General features: G+C 41.4%; 1 protein-coding gene across 1 annotated transcript in view; it reads left to right on the forward strand.

The window, feature by feature from the left end:
* LOC144693089 (60 kDa lysophospholipase-like) overlaps nucleotides 1-12569 on the forward strand; it is a 126191-nt gene extending 113622 nt beyond the window's left edge. Inside the window, 3 exon segments of the mRNA XM_078562473.1 lie at nucleotides 1733-1832; nucleotides 2059-2124; nucleotides 12433-12569. Of these exon segments, the coding sequence (XP_078418599.1) occupies nucleotides 1733-1832; nucleotides 2059-2124; nucleotides 12433-12438 (172 nt within the window). The 3' untranslated portion in view covers nucleotides 12439-12569.
* Nucleotides 12570-17845: the final 5276 nt, after the last annotated feature.

Below are 17845 nucleotides of genomic sequence, written 5' to 3' on the forward strand. Positions count from 1 at the left end.
CAAGTCAATTTTAAACTTAACCACTAAAATCTCCCCCGTATTGAAAAAATACTCCTTTTTTTCATGGGATGCAGGCGTCACTGGCAAGATCAGTATTTGTTATTCATTTCTAATTACCCTTGAGAAAGTTGTAGTGAGCCACCTTCTTGAACTGCTGCTGGTGCAGATATATCCACAATGCTCTTAGGAATGGAGTTCCAGGATTTTGATCCAGCATCAGTGAAGGCGATATAGTTCCAAGTCAGGGCTATGTGTGGCTTGCAGGAGAACCGCAGGAGGTGGCTGGTGTTCCCATTTTTCTGCTGCCCTTATCCTTCTCATGTTGGAGTTCCCAGGTTTGGAAGGTGCTGTCGAAAGAGGCTTGGCAAGTTGCTGCAATACATCTTATATATGGTACACACCGCAGCTAGTGTGTTGATGGTGGAGGGACTGAATGTTTAAGCTGATGGATAGTGTGACAATAAGTGGGTTGCTTTGTCCTGGATGGTATTGAGCTTCTTCAGCATTGGTAGGGCCACACTCATCCAGGCAATTGGAGAGAATTCAATCACACTCCTGACTTGTGCCTTGTGGATGGTGGAAACTTTAGGGAGACAGGAGATGAGTTACTCTCTGGAGAATTCCCAGCCTCTGACCTGCTTTTGAGCCACAGTATTTATCTGGATCGTCCTGTTAAATTTCTGGTCAATGATAACCCCAGAATGTTGATCGTGGAGAATTCAGTGATGATAATGCCATTGAATGCCCACAGGAGAGGGGTTAGATTCTCTCTTGTTGGCGGTGGTGATTGTGTGGCATGAATTTTTGTTGCCATTCATCAGCCCAAGCCTGAATGTTATTCAAGTCTTGCTGCATACAGACACAGGCTACTTAAGTATCTGATGAGTTGCGAATGGTACTGAAGATTGTGAAATCATCAGCGAATATACCCACTTTTGACCTTATGCTGGAAGGAAGGTAATTGATGAAGTAGCTGAAGATGATTGGGCCCAGTACAATGCCCAGAGGAACTCGTGCAGTGAAGCCCTGGGACTGAAGTGATTGACTTTCAGACAACCACAACCATCTTCCTTTGGGCTGGAGATGACTCCATCCAGTGGAGTGTTTTCCTCCTGATTCTTGTTGACTTCAGTTTTGCTAGAGCTCCTTGATGCCACATTTGTTCAAAGAATGCCTTAATGTCAAGAACAGTCATGCACACCTCACCTGAGTTCAGCTCTTTTGTCCATGTTTGGACCAGCAAGTGGTTGGGTGAAAGCTAGAGATTGAGTCACTGCAGACTGCTTAGTGTGGCATTGACAGAGAGCTATGGGGCCAGACTAGCAGGGAAAATGTGCATGATAAAAAAACAATCTCCAGCCTGGATGAATATTGATTTGAAATGGGAAATAAAGGAGAAGGGAATCTTGAGGTAAAATGTTAAGTGTTTGTTTTTCTTTAATTGGACAGGGTCATTCCTTTTTTAAAAATGAAATTATGAATTTTAAATAAATCTTCAAAAAATTAAATAATCCTTTTGGTCCCCCTAGTTATGATAAACCTTTAATATGGATCAGTGCTGTAAGGTTGATAGGTTATGAGTTGACAAATGATGACACTGGTAGCTTTACAGAATACTTGCAAACATGTTGTCTTTAAAACAAAATGAGCCCAACATATCTTTCTAGATTTACTACTTCTGTCACTCTATTTGTGCGGAAAAAAAACATCAAACATTGTTTGTTGTACACAGCCTGGCTGCAAATGGTGACGTGGAAGGACTAAAGGCTTGGCACCTTGCAGGGCTGGACTTGGACCAATGCAGCTACGATGGACAAAATCCTTTGGAAGTTGTAAGCAAACACTTTGAATTGTATTAGAGAGAAACTCAGGAAAGGTACATTAAAATTCCTACGGGTGATATTCCTCCCAAGTGAGAGACACGTGGTACTTCGACATTCTTAGCTGAATTGCTTATTATAAGGTGTTTACAAAAGCTTTTGGTACTTTCTTGATATGAATCATATCTTTCAGTTGGTTGAAGCTAAGTTGTATGAATGTTTCTGCCTTTGCCTCCAGGCTTTGGCTGATGGCAATGAAGAGGTGGTCACATTCCTCCAATCCGCAGTCAAGCAAAACAGGCTGGTAAGAGTTGCATGAATTCAGTGATTGTGCAGTGTAACCACAGCAATCCCATATTAAACTGAAATTCTGAATCTCGCATTTTGGGTAACTGTCCCCTTTCGGTTCATGCTTTAAAACAATAAATATGTTGTTTTACACTTTATTTTGTAGATTGTATACAGTATGGGCTAGATTTTCAAACCCCTGCCCCTGAAGTGAAAACAGAGGCAGGGTAGGATGGGGCCCAAAAAGACCAGTGGCAATGTGTCAATATCAGGAGACCATTCCAGGCACTGACCATTTTGGGGGAGATGGGTTTGGGCCCAGGAAAGCCACTCACCACCACCCCCACCCCAACCTGCCCAGTTATGGCAGGCAATTAGACTCATTAGGAACCTTGTTAAAGGTAGGTTTAGGAGACCACCTGCAATTTTTCACTCTGCCTCCGGTTTCCCAATGTGATTGGGGGTTGGGGAGGGGCGGAGAAGCACATCAACTGCCCTACATAGAAACATACTTAGAAAATAGGAGCAGGAGTAGGCCATTCAGCCCTTTGAGCCTGCTCCACCATTCATTATGATCATGGCTGATCATCCAACTCAATAGCCTGCTCCTGCTTTCTTCCCATATCCTTTGATTCCTTTCACCCCAAGAGCTATATCTAACTCCTTCTTGAAAACATACAATGTTTTGGCCTCAGCTACTTTGTGGTAGTGAATTCCACAGGCTCACCACTCTTTGGGTCAAGAAATTTCTCCTCATCTCAGTCCTAAATGGTCTACCCCAAATACTCAGACTGTGACCCCTGGCTCTGGACTCCCCCACAATCGGGAACATCCTTCCTGCATCTACCCTGTCTAGTCCTGTTGGAATTTTATAGGTTTCTATGGGATCCCCCCTCATTCTTCCGAACTCCAACAAATATAATCCTAACCGACTCAATCTCTCCTCATATGTCAGTCCCGCCATCCCAGGAATCAGTCTGGTAAACCTTCGCTGCACTCCCTCTATAGCAAGAACATCCTTCCTCAGATGAAGAGACCAAAACTGCATACAATATTCCAGGTGTGGGTCTCACCAAGGCCCTGCACAATTGCAGCAAGACGTCCCTGTTCCTGTACTCGAACCCTCTGGCTATGTAGGCCAACACACCATTAGCCGCCTTTACCGCCTGCTGCACCTGCATGCTTACCTTCAGTGACTGATGTACAAGGACACCCAGGTCTCGATGCACATTCCCCTCTCTCAATTTATAGCCATTCAGATAATAATCTGCCTTCCTGTTTTTGCTACCAAAGTGGATAACCTCACATTTATCCACATTATACTGCATCTGCTATGCATTTGCCCACTCACTCAGCTTGTCCAAATCACACTGAAGCATCTCTGCATCCTCCTCACAGCTCACCCTCCCACCCAGCTTTGTGTCATCTGCAAATTTGGAGATATTACATTTAATTCCCTCACCTAAATCATTAATATATATTGTGAATAGCTGGGGTCATAGCACTGATCCCTGCGGCACTAGTCACTACCTGCCATTCGGGAAAAAGACCGGTTTATTCCTACTCTGTTTCCTGTCTGCCAACCAGTTTTCTATCCATCCCAATACACTACCCTCAATCCCATGCGCTTTAATTTTACACGCCAGTCTCTTATGTGGGACTTTGTCAAAAGCCTTCTGAAAGTCCAAATAAACCACATCCACTGGCTCCCCCTCATCAACTCTACTAGTTACATTGTTGAAAAACTCCAGTAGATTTGTCAAGCATGATTTCCCTTTCGTAAATCCATACTGACTCTGTCCGATTCTGCCACTGTTTACCAAGTGCTCAGCTATTAAATCTTTTATAATGGACTCTAGAATTTTCCCCACTACCGACATCAGGCTGACTGGTCTATAATTCTCTGTTTTCTCTCTACCTCCCTTTTTAAATAGTGGGGTTACGTTAGCTACCCTCCAATGTGTAGGAACTGTTCCAGAGTCTATAGAATCTCAGACGATGACCACCAATGCATCCCTCTAGGCCCTCCCTGTCTGGCTGGGTGAGGTTATGACCAAAGCCTACCCCGTGGTCCCCACCCAGTGGTGACCTGGCTGCTTTTTCTGTTTTTTAATTAAAGTTTTTAAAAAGTGGTTGAGAAAACACCTTCATGTTGAGGCACCCTCTCAGCTACTTATCTTGTAATGTAGCTGGGTGCTTCTCTGAAGCTGGAAGGCTATGATTTTTCTCTCTATCTTTGAGAGGCCCAAAGGAAACGTCTCCATGCCATTTAAGGGCTCACCCACGTGAAAATCTTAACTTTAATCATTTTCCTTCTGGAGGTGGATTTATGCTTGAAAACAAACCTGTTTTCCGGTTTTATATGAAAATTCAGCCCCATTTGTCTATAACTGATCCAGAGGGGTACTTGATGCTGGTACACCAAAAACTCTCAGAGCATTAAACTCTGCATTAGTTTAAGAGTAGAATTACTATCTATAAGAGGTCCAACCTTTTATGAAAGCAAATTTCAAGAGAAACACACTTGAGAGTTGGAATGGAACTGCCTTCGATCTGATGCCAAATTAAACAGTGTTATCTATGCCAAGGGATATGTACTTGTTCCTTTTAGTTTAAGCATATGAAAGTTAATTTAATACTAATCAGTAATCTGATACTTCAGAGTTATGAATGCCTGATTGACATTATCAAGTTTCTATTTAGGTAAATAGCAACATCTTACATGTTACTTTCAGAAGCTACCATTCCTAAGACAGGAATGGCATGTTTTGTATTTTTAGTATTGGCTTCTGGATTTGGGGTTTGTGTTGCACTTCAGGACAAACTTCCAAGTATGCCCCGACCGAGTTGAGAAATGGCTTAACAGTGCCCACCATCCAATTCTTCATGGACTTGGACTTGGTTAAGGGTGTGGGGGCAGAGGAATCTGTAAATCGGAAACCAGCGAGTCAGGTTACAGCAACTACCACATGCTGAGTCTGACTTTTACAACAGTGTTTACGTTTGTGGAGAGGTACTGTGTAATTTGGGCCTACATCAAAGGCATAAGCAAAATATAAATAGTTGAGGCAGTCATTAGGAAAATTCTTGAATTGAAGTCAGAGATATCGACTTTCTCATATTGCATTTTCAATTTCTAGCTAATTAATCCCTTCACTCCTAAGTTACAAAAGATTTGACTTGACCCTCATTGACGGCAGTGGTTATATATTTCATTCAGTATGAGCAAGACTTAATACGTTATTTTCTGAGCAGTAGTTTACAAGGCACAATCATGAGTTATATCTCTGCCCTGGGTAGAAGAACATGATCCTCCACTGGGCAGTGTCCCACGCACCTTCATCCGGTTGGCATGACATGTGAAACATTTCAGTTAGCCTGTCCCTTGGCTACGTTTGCTAGATAGTCCCGGGCCACTGGCCAAATGCCTCTACAATCTCTGCACTTGTGGAATCCCTTATACTTTCATTACACAGTAAATCCTATGGAGAATAGTTAGCCCAATTGTGGACTTACACCTTGCTTAACCCATCCAATTACAAAGATGCAACACGCTCTTTGCCCGCCCAGGCTTGGTCAATCTCCCAAAACCCCTGAATCTAAAGTTTTACACTTCGAAGTCATTATTACTACATTGACGTTTCAATGCTAGTGCCTGGTCAAAGCAAGGAAAGCATGATGGTCTTGGTATACAGCTGTCTTATGTAGGATTCAAGGCAGTGTTGTTTCCTCTAATGTCTATCAGGCCTCTGCAATTCTATCAAGGTGTTATCTTTTGATTCTCTTACATGCACATGCACTGCCCACCACTTTCCTTTTGAAAGATTTGCAGTCAAAACATTTAACTGATGAAAACCAAAGCCATAGTATCCCACCTTGTCACTTCTCAGTGTTCCTAACTAGGGCATATCACAAGCAGAGTTAAAAGTGCAGTTCCATATAAGCACATATATCACAGCTAGTGAAACTCTAATTTATAATCAGTCGGTCTTAGTATTTTAGTTAACCCTTATTAATTAGCAAGAAAATTCAAAGGAGGGATTTTCCCGGATTCCCCCACACACCTCTAATTATCTTGTGACACAACATGTATCAAAGAAATTTGGGGAAGATCTATTTCCCTCCACACCCTAACAGTATGCACAGTAGTTGCATCTATCTAAAAAAAAAATACAGCTTTGATAAAAGAGTAGATTACATTTACTCACTGTCTGCTTAAATTACACTTTATCATAAGCAGAAACTTCCAGTTTTTTAAAATATGCTAACTTTCTTTTTAAATAAAAAGCTTAAAGAACAAAAATGAACCCTAAATGCGTTTGGAATGAAGATTTTCTATTGAGATCAACAAATGATTGCTTAGATCATTACATAGTGGTTCTTGATTATTTAATATGTTAGGGAAAAATGGAAACTCCTTATCAGATGAACAAAGCAATAAAAGACTCTGGCAGCTGGCTTAACTCTAATTCCAGGCTTTTTCTATGGCCTTATTTGCTTGAGCTGCCAACTTCAATGATGCAGAAGCTATGGATGGAAACTGACAGAGACCAAATAAGACTTTTATTACATAAATTATCTCACACAAGCAGAGAAGCATTAACTATCTGAACACCCATGAAGTCTTTTGTGGTGTGATAGGTGCCAGGTGGAGCAAATCCACAAGGGAAACTTGGCCACGCTATCACAACAGTTTTGCAATTTGTATTTATTCACCTGAGGCTTCCCTCGTGTCCAGTCATAAGACTACTCATCTTCTTGCAACTAAACTCTCACCTCACCATCTATGATGGAGCCACTACCATGATGGCCCGCTGGCTGTGAAGCCTCTTCCTCCAAGGGCATCAGAATTTCAATAATTGGGGACCCCCCCATCAATGGTCCAAGCCTTTTCCCAGTATTCTTGGTCCTCTCCTGCAGGAACACGGAAGAGCAATGTCAGTTGCCCCACTAGAGCAGATATGACACCTTTTTGCATACTAGCTGCACTCCCTTTGAACAATGTGGCTGTGGGCCACCCTGGAACTAGCTTGCAAGGTTTGGCAGTGCCAGTCTTATGCCCATGACAGCTGAAACTATTCCTTTCCAAGGGAATGCTGCAGCCTTAACCCTTTTCCGCCAATGTGGTGGAGTTTCCTTCTTCACCATCCACACCCTCACACTTAACTAGTTGCTGACCCCTTAGGGATCCAATGTGTGGTATTCAACCTTGAGTGGGGAAGGTTGTTGATGTGTTTGCAGCACTGCATCCAGGTTCTCTGGACAACTTCACAGCTGCTGACCTCCTCCCTGACCGCCGCCCAGGCTTGCTTGGTTAAGTGGGGAGGTCTCCTCCTTTTGTCCCTGGGGGAGAGGACCTCCCACATTGCTCGAGTAGCTTGGAGAACATGCAGGGAGCCGTCACTAGATCATGACATCACCTGGGACCTACCTTCTCTCGTGCTGACAAACATGTCTCCAGTGGATCCAGTGAAGGGGGAGGCGTGACCACTTCAAAGACTTGGGGATGGGGGCATGACCCCTCCAAGGATGTCAAGGGCAGGGGGTGTGTCAGTGGTGACTGTGCAGAGGCTTTTTACAGGGATGAGTGCTGAAACAAGGGACGTTTGAATCAGGGCCCAAGTGCTCTTTGAACACACGCCAGTATTTCCTTTTGCATTCAGTGACAACGTGACTGCCACTTCAATGCCTGCCTTTGTCGCTGAGTGGCTGGGTATCCCACCTGCTGGCAATTAATTGACCACCCATGATCTCTATGGGAACAGGAGTTGGAGTGGGAGCAACGTCACCACCTAGCTCCCGTTCTGCCTTCCCTTTCCCACTGGGTCTCACAAAATTCCTGGCCAATGTTTCAGATGCTCCCAGACCTGCTGTGTTTTTCCAGCATTTTATGCCTTTATTTCAGGTTTCCAGCACCTGGAGCATTTTGCTCTAGGCAAATGAAATCCTTGGGTTTGTTTTTAAAAGTGCGAAATATCAAAACAATGAAGTATGTTGAACTTATGCAATATTTTAGTTTGGCCATTTTGAGATAATTATGTAAAGATTTTGGCACCACATTGAAGCCAATATATGAAAGCAACGGAATAGATATGGTGCAAAGTGACCAGGATATTGCCAGGAGTCTGGGATTACAGTTACGAAAAAAGACTTGGGAAATTAAGACTTTTTTTCCCCCCACAAGAACCATAAAGATTAAGGAGTGATCTAATCAAGGTCTTCAAATGATGAAGAGGTATGATGAGCAATGGATTGTTTGCATTGGTTAAATAAATAATCATGAGAAGCTACTCATGCTCAAAATTCGTATGTTTGTAAATTTAAGAATATTTAAAAAGAATTAAGGGGAGGTTTGAAACTATTTACTTAGTGGGTGGTTATAACGTGACATTCTCTGCTACATTATAGATTGTAAATTATCTGAAAAAGAAATTAGTTTTTGAAAGAGAATATTAAAATCTATAGGGGAGCAAGCAGGAAATTTGGTTTAGTTTGGGTGGCTCATGTGGAGAAAAACACTACTGAAAATGTAAATGACCTATCTCTCTGCTGTAACATTCAATAGCCTGGATTTTGGATTTATAATGATGGTAAAACTTTCAGCATTCGTCATCATTGTTCTGAGAAACTGACAGCAACTTATGGTGTTTGCAAATCCAGTTAAACATGGAAATCCAGAAGTTGCTGTCAGTTCTATTAGTCTCACTGTAAAAACCTTTGCACCTCTTTCAACAAGGCATTATTTTTTCAATCAGATCTTACTGCTGACCAACCTCTCAGACCCTGCAAAACTAATTTTCTATTTGTAGAATGTCAAATTTCTCCACTACAATTCAAAAAAACTGTAGTTTTCAGTTTTTTTCCTCAAGTTGATTTGATATTTCAGTTTCTACCTTAGTTCCATGTGTATATCCAAATCCTTATTTTGCTTTCTGTAAAATGATTAAAAAGTGTTTTTACATGTTGGTTTGCTATATGTGAAAATTCTTCAGTGTGATGGTTTGCTTGATGACATCACTGTTGCTGGATGCCTCAAGATCACTTTGACTTGGCACCAGATTCAAATTAATGTTGGGAAAGGTGAAATCCATATTCCAGAGATTGCTACATCCTGGTGAGCAGCTTTTTTCACGATTAGTGGGAAGCATGGCCACTTTGCCACTGACTGCAAAATTTAGGCCCATGACTTTACCCAGTTCCCGATGTTCTGAATGTGGAAATTTGGTGTAGTGGGCTCATTCTCTTGTTCAATTTGTGATATGTTTTCCCATGATCTCCCAGCAGCTACCATTTTATAAGCTATTTTGGTTCTGAAAATTAGTGGGCTGCGATCCCGGTGGTTACATTGTGATCATGGCCTTCCATGCTAACATTTACTAGGATCAACACAATAGCATATCCTCTGCATGGGATTACCAAGCCTCTGTGGATGCAACTTTGGCATTGTCCAACCTTAACTTGCCATTTTTGAGGCCACAAAGAGCTCCATTTTGGCCTTGTATGTAAAGGACCAAGTTCAATGTTATTTTTAAAAATATCTGTTCTTTGTGATCCTTAGTTGGATTCTCCTGTATACAGCCTACTTTTTCCCATCTGGAGTCCAGTGCACCTCATTTTATTCTTCAGAGCTGGAGAGGCAGGACTCTGTCGATTGAGTTCCAAAACCTATTCCTTCCACCACCACCACCAACACCATCACCTCCTCTCTTTCTCCCCCCCCCCCCCCCACCCCAACCACCACCACCACCTTTGCATCATTGGCTTTATAAGAAGTTGGAGGAGGTTCTCTCACCAGCAAAGTTGACCAGGAGCCTTTCGAGTTGGTGGCAACCCTGTGTATGGAATCCTCAGCTATTCCTGGTGAGTTGTGCCAGACACTCACTGGAGCTTTGGCAGGACTCCATAGAGCCATTGAATAATTTCACAATTTAATTTTAATCAAAAATAAACTCAAACTTGACATGAAATTTGTTACAACCCCATTAGGGACCATTAACATTTAAAGAGAAATCCAAACGCCTTGTTTTAATCAATAGAACTACACCACAAGATTACACATTTTTTAACAGAACACAAACTGTATTGTATATAGAACAAATTAAACATAAGAAATATGATTAAGTTAACACTATAGCTTATACCTGGTTTATATGCTGAGCCCTTAGGTTTACTATTTATTTCCCCCAAGAATTATTTTATGCTTTATGATATCTTGAAGTTATTTACTTCTGTCATAACCACCCATAAGTATACAACAGTCTTATGGAGAATTCTCCTCAGCTCCAGCTATTTTCAGAGGTAAAACTTTCATTTACCATCTCTTGACTGTGGGTGCCTCAGTCCTTGTTCTGGTTACTTTCCAATACTTCCAATCTAATCTGCTTGTTACTTTCTCTAGCACAAGACGCTGTGGAGGGCCACTGCAGATTCTTCACTAATTTCAAACTAGGCAATCCTTCAGTTTCTGTTCCATCATAAAATTCAAACTGAGATTAAGCCTCACCCACTTTCCCTACAGTCAATGATTATGTTAGTTCTTTACCCTGCATACATTGCAGGTCTGTCTAACTGTCATTCACATTAGTTATCTTCTCTCAGTGAGTTGCAAATCTCATTTGGTCCAAACTGCAATTAACTATCTCAGCAAACCCCCCAGATAAATTGAAACCAGAGGACCCCCTAAGCTCCACCTATTTCCATGACAATGTAGCATGCTCTGGGCTATCCTCAAACTAACCTTTAAATTCATTTACAATTTCTTCTTTGACCTGATAAAGTAAAAAGGTTTTACAACATTTCAGGTTCGCTAAACGCTTCTAAACCAATTTAGCTTTAACTCCCAAAACAAAAACATCTCTCTGGACTGCCCTTGTTGTAAAGATTACAGACACCTTGGCCGGAATTTTTCAGCCCCTCACGCCGGCGGAACCTTCTGGTCCAGCTGTTGTAAACGGAGATTTCAGTGGCTCACTGGTCCCGCCATGGGGGAACCCGCCACGGAGCGGGGGGCTGGAAAATTCCGGCCCTTGTCTCCAACTCCCCAGCTAAGTAAGCCCTCCTGTTTTATAGCTTTATCTCTTCTATCCTGACTTTATTAAACATAACCTCCCTTCCCCTTAAACATTTAAGGGGAGGTGGTGGTATTGTCACTCGACTGGTATCCAAAGACCCTGGGTACTGGGGACTTGGGTTTGAATCCCACCATGGCAGATTCTGGAATTTAAATTCAATAAAAATCTGGAATTAAAAGTCTGATGATGACCATAAAACCATTGCCGATTGTTGTGAAAACCTATCTGGTTCACTAATGTCCTTTAGGGAAGGAAATCTGCTGTCCTTACCTGGTCTGGTCTACATGTGACTCCAGACCCACAGCAACGTGGTTGACTCTTAAATGCCCTCTAAACAAGGGCAACAAGGGATGGGCAATAAATGCTGGCCTAGCTAGCAACGCCCATATCCCATGAACAAATAAAACTAAAATATGTGAATAACCTTTTGAACTGCCATTTTTTTATGTTCTGTTCTTGCAAACTCTCAAACCCAGCATTTTAATTACCTTACCTTTACAACTTTAATCTTCCCAGAACAAAAAATTACCTCTAAAATATTACCATGAACCATGAACTAGATATTCGCAACAACTTGCATCATTGAATACCCACTAATGCTGCTGATGGGCTCATATTTTAACAAACAGTTACATGTTGGCACTAAAAACCCACTGAAAAATGAATCCAAATTATTAGTAAGTTACTTGGTGTCAGAAGCTGTCTTTCATTGAAGGAATTTGAGAGAAAATCTGGGCTGGTATCTGATAACTTAAATGCATCCCCATTGTCTGATCTAATTGTTTTAAGTGAAAGGTTGCATGTATGATATATTCTGAAAGTCATAATGTTAACTATTTACTCGCTAGCCTTAATGCAAGGTGCCTAGGATACTATTGTAGAAGATGAAAGTACCACTTGGTGTAGCAATTTGGGTTGAACAGTGCTGTCCAGTCACAGACCTCAATGAATTGAAGTTTTTCACTGCACAATATTAGAGCGCTATATTTGAATGCCAATAAATGAGGGAGGGATTTTCTATTGCTGGCTAGCTATCCTTTACCCTCCTACGAGATCAGTGATCATAAGTGGTTTGGTGTGACAAAGCACAAATCCCTTTTTCCCAAGCTAATTTAGAGTGAATAGAATGCAATTTTGTGCCTTAGTTATTGTAACTGAAGCTTTGTAGCAGCTTATTACTTTTCTCTTGTTTTTATTGAGCTTTTTGAACCTCAAGACCTTGATACTTTGCCGAATTTGTTTCTATTTTTCAGCTTTAGGTCCACCGTGAAGGAAAATGACAGATTTACTTTCTGGACTGTCTGCACAATCAAAAGTCAAGAATGTTAAATAATATTCTTCATTGTCTTGCAAGATCCTCTCTTTAATTAAAAAAAAACTACGTATTACACCACAAGTTGATTTTAATGCAACAGCAATTACATTTATAAAATTACCAAAACCAAATAATTTGGACTAGTAGCACGGAAGAATGGTCTGCATCTGAGGTTGCAACGGTTCTACTTTGAAGCCAAAACACAGCAAATATCGCATGCCATTTGGAGCTGTGTGGGTAAGTTGCAAGTCAAGACAGAATAGTGTAGGGTGTTGTATTGGCCATGCCATCAAGTTTGTCACTCTGCCCTTGATTGGACAAGGGCATGTGGAATAGTAGACACAGAACTGGAACCAAAAAAAGGTTTAGAATATTTTTCCCCACAACGTGATTTACCACATGGGGGCATTGCTTTTTACAATCCACCAACTTTTCTCCCATGCAGCAATAGAAAATATATTGCAGTACGCAGTTGTCTGTCTAGTTGACCTTAGGGTGCTGTGACTTTTTTAAAAAATCATAACTGGAATAATCTGCCCATGATGAGTGAACCTTTTTAGATCAGCTCTTTGTGCAAAAAAGCCCTGCTGCATTTGTGTTCAGCTGATAGCAGAGGTAGAAAGGAAACTGACCAAGTAATGTTAACAGGATATAATGAATTGTCTCTCTGCATCTTACTATGGGCCACTCAAGGGCCTCAATTGGCCCACTAATGGTCGGGCTGCCTGACGCCATCCCCATCGCTGGTCTAACTGCAGTGGAGGTAGGGACAGGTGGGCAGGCTGCCTGCTGGATTTTGCATGCCTCCTCAAAATCAGAAATTTGTGGAGAACACCAAATTGAGGGTGATGGTCAATATGGAGGATAAATTCCAGGATGACATTAATAAATTTTCAGAATGGGCAAATAATTGGTAAATGAAGTTCAACATAGTTACGTGTGATGAGGTAGTACATTTTGGTAGGAAGAGTAGAGAGGTTACTTATCATTTGGAAGGTGCAAGCCTAAGTGGGGTCAAGGAACAAAAGGATCTTGGAGTACAAATACACCAATCACTAAAAGTTGCACCACAGGTCAGCAAGACCGTTAGAAAAGTGAACCAAGCATTTGGCTTTATTTTGAGTATGACAGAATTAAAAAGTGAACTTAGCTAAACCTGTGTCGAACCTTGGTTCAGCCACACTTATGACACTTAAATACAGTGTACATTTCTGGTCACTACATCATAGGGGCACTGGAGAGGGTGTGGAGAAGATATGCAAGGAATAATAGCAGAAATGCTTGTGTACACATATCAAGAAAGGATTGACTAGCTGGGTCTCTTTTCTCTTGATAAAAGAACCCTGGGAGGGGGTGGACCTAATCGAGGCCTTTAAAATTATGAAGGTTTTGATAGCCTGGATGCAGAGAGAATGTTTTTTCTTAAGGGGAAGAGCATAACTAGACGTCATTGATATTGAATAGTCACCAAGAAATCCAATCGGCAATTCAGAAAAAAACATTTTGCCCAAAGAATGGTAAAATGTGGATCTTGCTACCACAGGAAAGTGGTTGAGTGAATAGTATCGATGCAACTAAAGGGAAGCTAGACAAACATTTGAGGGAAAAGAGAATAGTTGGTTGTGATGGTAGATTTAGATGACAAAAGAGGGAAGAAGGCTTGAGTGGAGCAAAAACACTTGCTGTTTCTGTGCTGTGTCCTATGTAATCCCATGTAACCAAATGTCTCAAAGCACTTTACAGCTAAGTGAAGTACTTTTAAAGTGTTGTCACTGATGTAAAGTAGAAACATTAGAAGTAAGGTACTTTATACCTTATTTATAAAGTGTATTGATGGATTATTAATTGCGAGACCAATATTTCTAGTTTTCATAGCATTTCAACATAGTATTACAACAAAAAAATGCTGAACAGCATAATTTTTGGTGGTAAGTAATTCAAACAGTCAATATTAAAACAACTTAATAGCCAATGCAAGCTCCTCAACAGCATTTAAATCAAAACATTTCCTTCACTCATTCAAGAGAATACAAAAACCAGGAAACATTTAATTTTATTTTTTTTTAAAATGCGTCCTTTATCAAACAAGAGGATGGTCTACTGAAAATCCAAAAGACAATCTCTGTTAAGAACCTAGAAAGATGCCAATTTCCAACTCTGCAGTAATACAGCATTTCCAGAGCTATCATTATGTATGACATAAATATTCTGAAAAGACTAACACCATTAAAAGTCTAAAAACTCAGTTCTTATTCGTGCATTAACACCAAACTCTGTAAACTTGATAAAAATACTTATTTGAAAACATACTCTGGAATTTCTCCTCTTTAACTCTTTAGGTTTGAATTACAAGTTAAAATCTTAGGTTATAAACTTACAGTAATAAAAATGCAACAACTTTAATGTAACTTAGTCAAATGAAACATACAACAAATGACCTAACAACACCCCCACCGACCAGACCCGACCACCCACCTCATCCGCCTATCCATTCATCCACTCACCCATCCACTAACTCGTACTCAAATACTGGACCTTTAAAGTTACCAGAATACAGCAGTTAGTGTCGTAACAAAGGGATGTGTCCTCTCTTTCTCCCAGTCTTCTCCACTCCAACATCCCCAGGAGGTGCTGTGCTGTGTACTGCATTGCCTACCAGGATAGGACTGCAGCATTGTCACCAATAGGAAGATTCAGGTCATAGGTGGTTTGGTAAATAATAGCATAATAGAATCCCACACAGCAGTGATAAATCGTTTTAACTTGGAAGCTAACAGTGAAAATGCCATACTGTGTAACTTCCTGATGTTGCAGTTATAGTTTACAGCAGAAATCTCTATGCACTTTCATAATCGTTTTATTTGTTGACTTGTCATTAAAAATTTTACTTGGTGAAATACTTTTTTTGATTCAGGGTGGACATAATTTGCACCTCCTACAATTATCAATAATATTCACCACCTACAGTTATCAGAATCATTTACACCTACATTTATCAGAAGATTCTACATTTTTCAAAGTTTTAAAATATGGCCCAGTAATCTTAACACTTCCCATCAGTTATATTTTCATTTTATTCAAGCCATCTGGCATTTAACCCATTGTTTGCAAGTCTTTATAAAATCACAGCAAGTTAAATGGTATGACGAATATTTTAGGAAATTAAGAGAATATGAGTACCCAACTCCTCTAAACCATTCCATAAAAAAACAATTGCGTGGGGCTTTCCTTTCTGCCTTTTAGATAAATATTTTTTGTCGATGTGCATATTAAAATGTAGCTAACATTTCAATGTTAACTGAAGGGCATGCAGTGATCTGGTGGAGAGGCGTTCATTGCCGCATTTTAGTAATTGCTTCCTTCTGCCACAATAGTGTGTCTGCCCCATAAGTTTCTCTGATCTCCCATCTCTGAGTGAAATATTATTTGAAAAGGATAGTTATGTCCCAGGACTTAAGTAGACCAACATTCACCGACACCATTTTGCACGCACACAGCATAATCCCACCAAGCCAGGGTGTGTGGCGATTGCAACGAAAGGCTGCTTTCGTCGGTTGGACCGCACCTGCTGAGGGTGGCTCCGCTCCGGAATGATATCATCTGCGACAGCCTGAGGCTCAGTCGCTGGAGACTTCCCCTCGATGACATTGGGAACTGGGAGCCAGCTAGCATTTGCTGACCACTGATATCATTGCAGAACTCCACAACGGGAGCACTGCTTCACCTGGTGACTCAGCATAATGCTGCTTGGCGACATGGAATAATTCTTTCCCCCCAACCCCCCGCCCGCTCTTGATGGTCTGCAGGAAGGACTGTGTACTGCAGAGGGAGTGAGGGAAATGGCATTGCAGCAGCTCGCCCACAATATCGCATTATCATGCACACGAATCACCGCCCGTTGTCTGTGAAGGTATTAAATCTGAAATCACTCAAATAACTGGACCAGATTTAATTTGCTAATTAAAACATGCTCTTGGGGGGAAATGATCCAGTTTCTGATGAGATAAAGTAATTGTGAGGTTATCTGAACCTGATAAGATAATGTAGTATGAGTGATTCTTCTGTTCACCTTTGCCTTTGCATCTGTTTATTTGGTTACAAGTCGTAATTCCGCACATTCGGCCGTGGTACCGGTCTTCAGAATTCTCTCTCCACTTGGACCCCTCGCCTCTAACTCGCGCTCGATCTTTTTGTTGAGGACTGCTGGCGTGACATCAGCTGTCTCAATTTCTCTGTTCCCCTCAATCACACTAACTCTCTCTGAACTTACACAATTCCATTCTTTTAGGTCCAACCCTAATGTTGTCATTGAACCTGTTGGTAAGGGTGGGGTGCTCCTTTATCTTCTGGAGGACAAACACCAATTCTCTGACACATCCTCTTACCTCCCCCTGGACCATGACCCCACCACTGAACCTCAACCTATCCTCTCCAGGTCTGCCACTGAACTCATCTTCTCTGGAGATCTTCCCTCCACTGCCTCCAACCTCATAATCTCCTACACTTCTACAGCTTACTTCTACCTTTGTGCCAAGATCCACAAACATGACTACCCCGGTAGACTCATCATTTCAGCCTGTACCTGCCCCACTGAACTGATTTCTTCCCATTTTACCTTTTTATCCCTCCCATTATCCAATCTCTTCCCACCTACATCCATGACCCTTCTGATGCCAACTGCCACCTTAATAGGCCCTATTTGTCACTTTTTCACCATGGATATCCAATCTCTCTACACTTCCATCCCCCAGCAGGATGGTCTGGGGACTCATCACCTCTTCCTTGAATGGAAGTCCAACCAGTCTCCATCCACCACCGCCCTACTCCACCTAGCTAAGCTAGTTGTCACATTGAACAACTTTTCCTTCAACTCCACTCATTTCCTCTAAATAAAAGCTGATGCTATGGGAACCTCATACATTTCATTGTAGCATTTAAAGCAGCTGCATTCTTTTTTGTGGGATATATGAAACATATTGCGGATGTGCCATTGTTGAACATATTTAAGGCTGATACAGATTTTCGGTCTCTCAGGGAATCAAGGAATATGAAGACTGGACGGGAATGTGCAGTTGAAGCCCAAGATTAGCCATCATCGTATGGATAGTGGAGCAGACCTGACAGGCTCTATGGTCTTCTCCTGCCCCTAGTTCTTATCTTTTAATTCCTTGTTCCAGTTCTAATTAGGTCCCCTCCCTCACTTTTTTTTCTCATACATTCATGACTGTATCAGTGCTATCTCCTGCTCGCTCCCTGATCTGGACAATTCCCATAAGCTTTACTTCAAATTTCTGCCCCTCTCTTTCCTTCACATGGTCCATCTCCAACTGTTTCTTGAATTCCCTGTTTCC

Source organism: Cetorhinus maximus, chromosome 18, assembly GCF_964194155.1.
Source record: "Cetorhinus maximus chromosome 18, sCetMax3.hap1.1, whole genome shotgun sequence".
Lineage (NCBI taxonomy): Eukaryota > Metazoa > Chordata > Chondrichthyes > Lamniformes > Cetorhinidae > Cetorhinus > Cetorhinus maximus.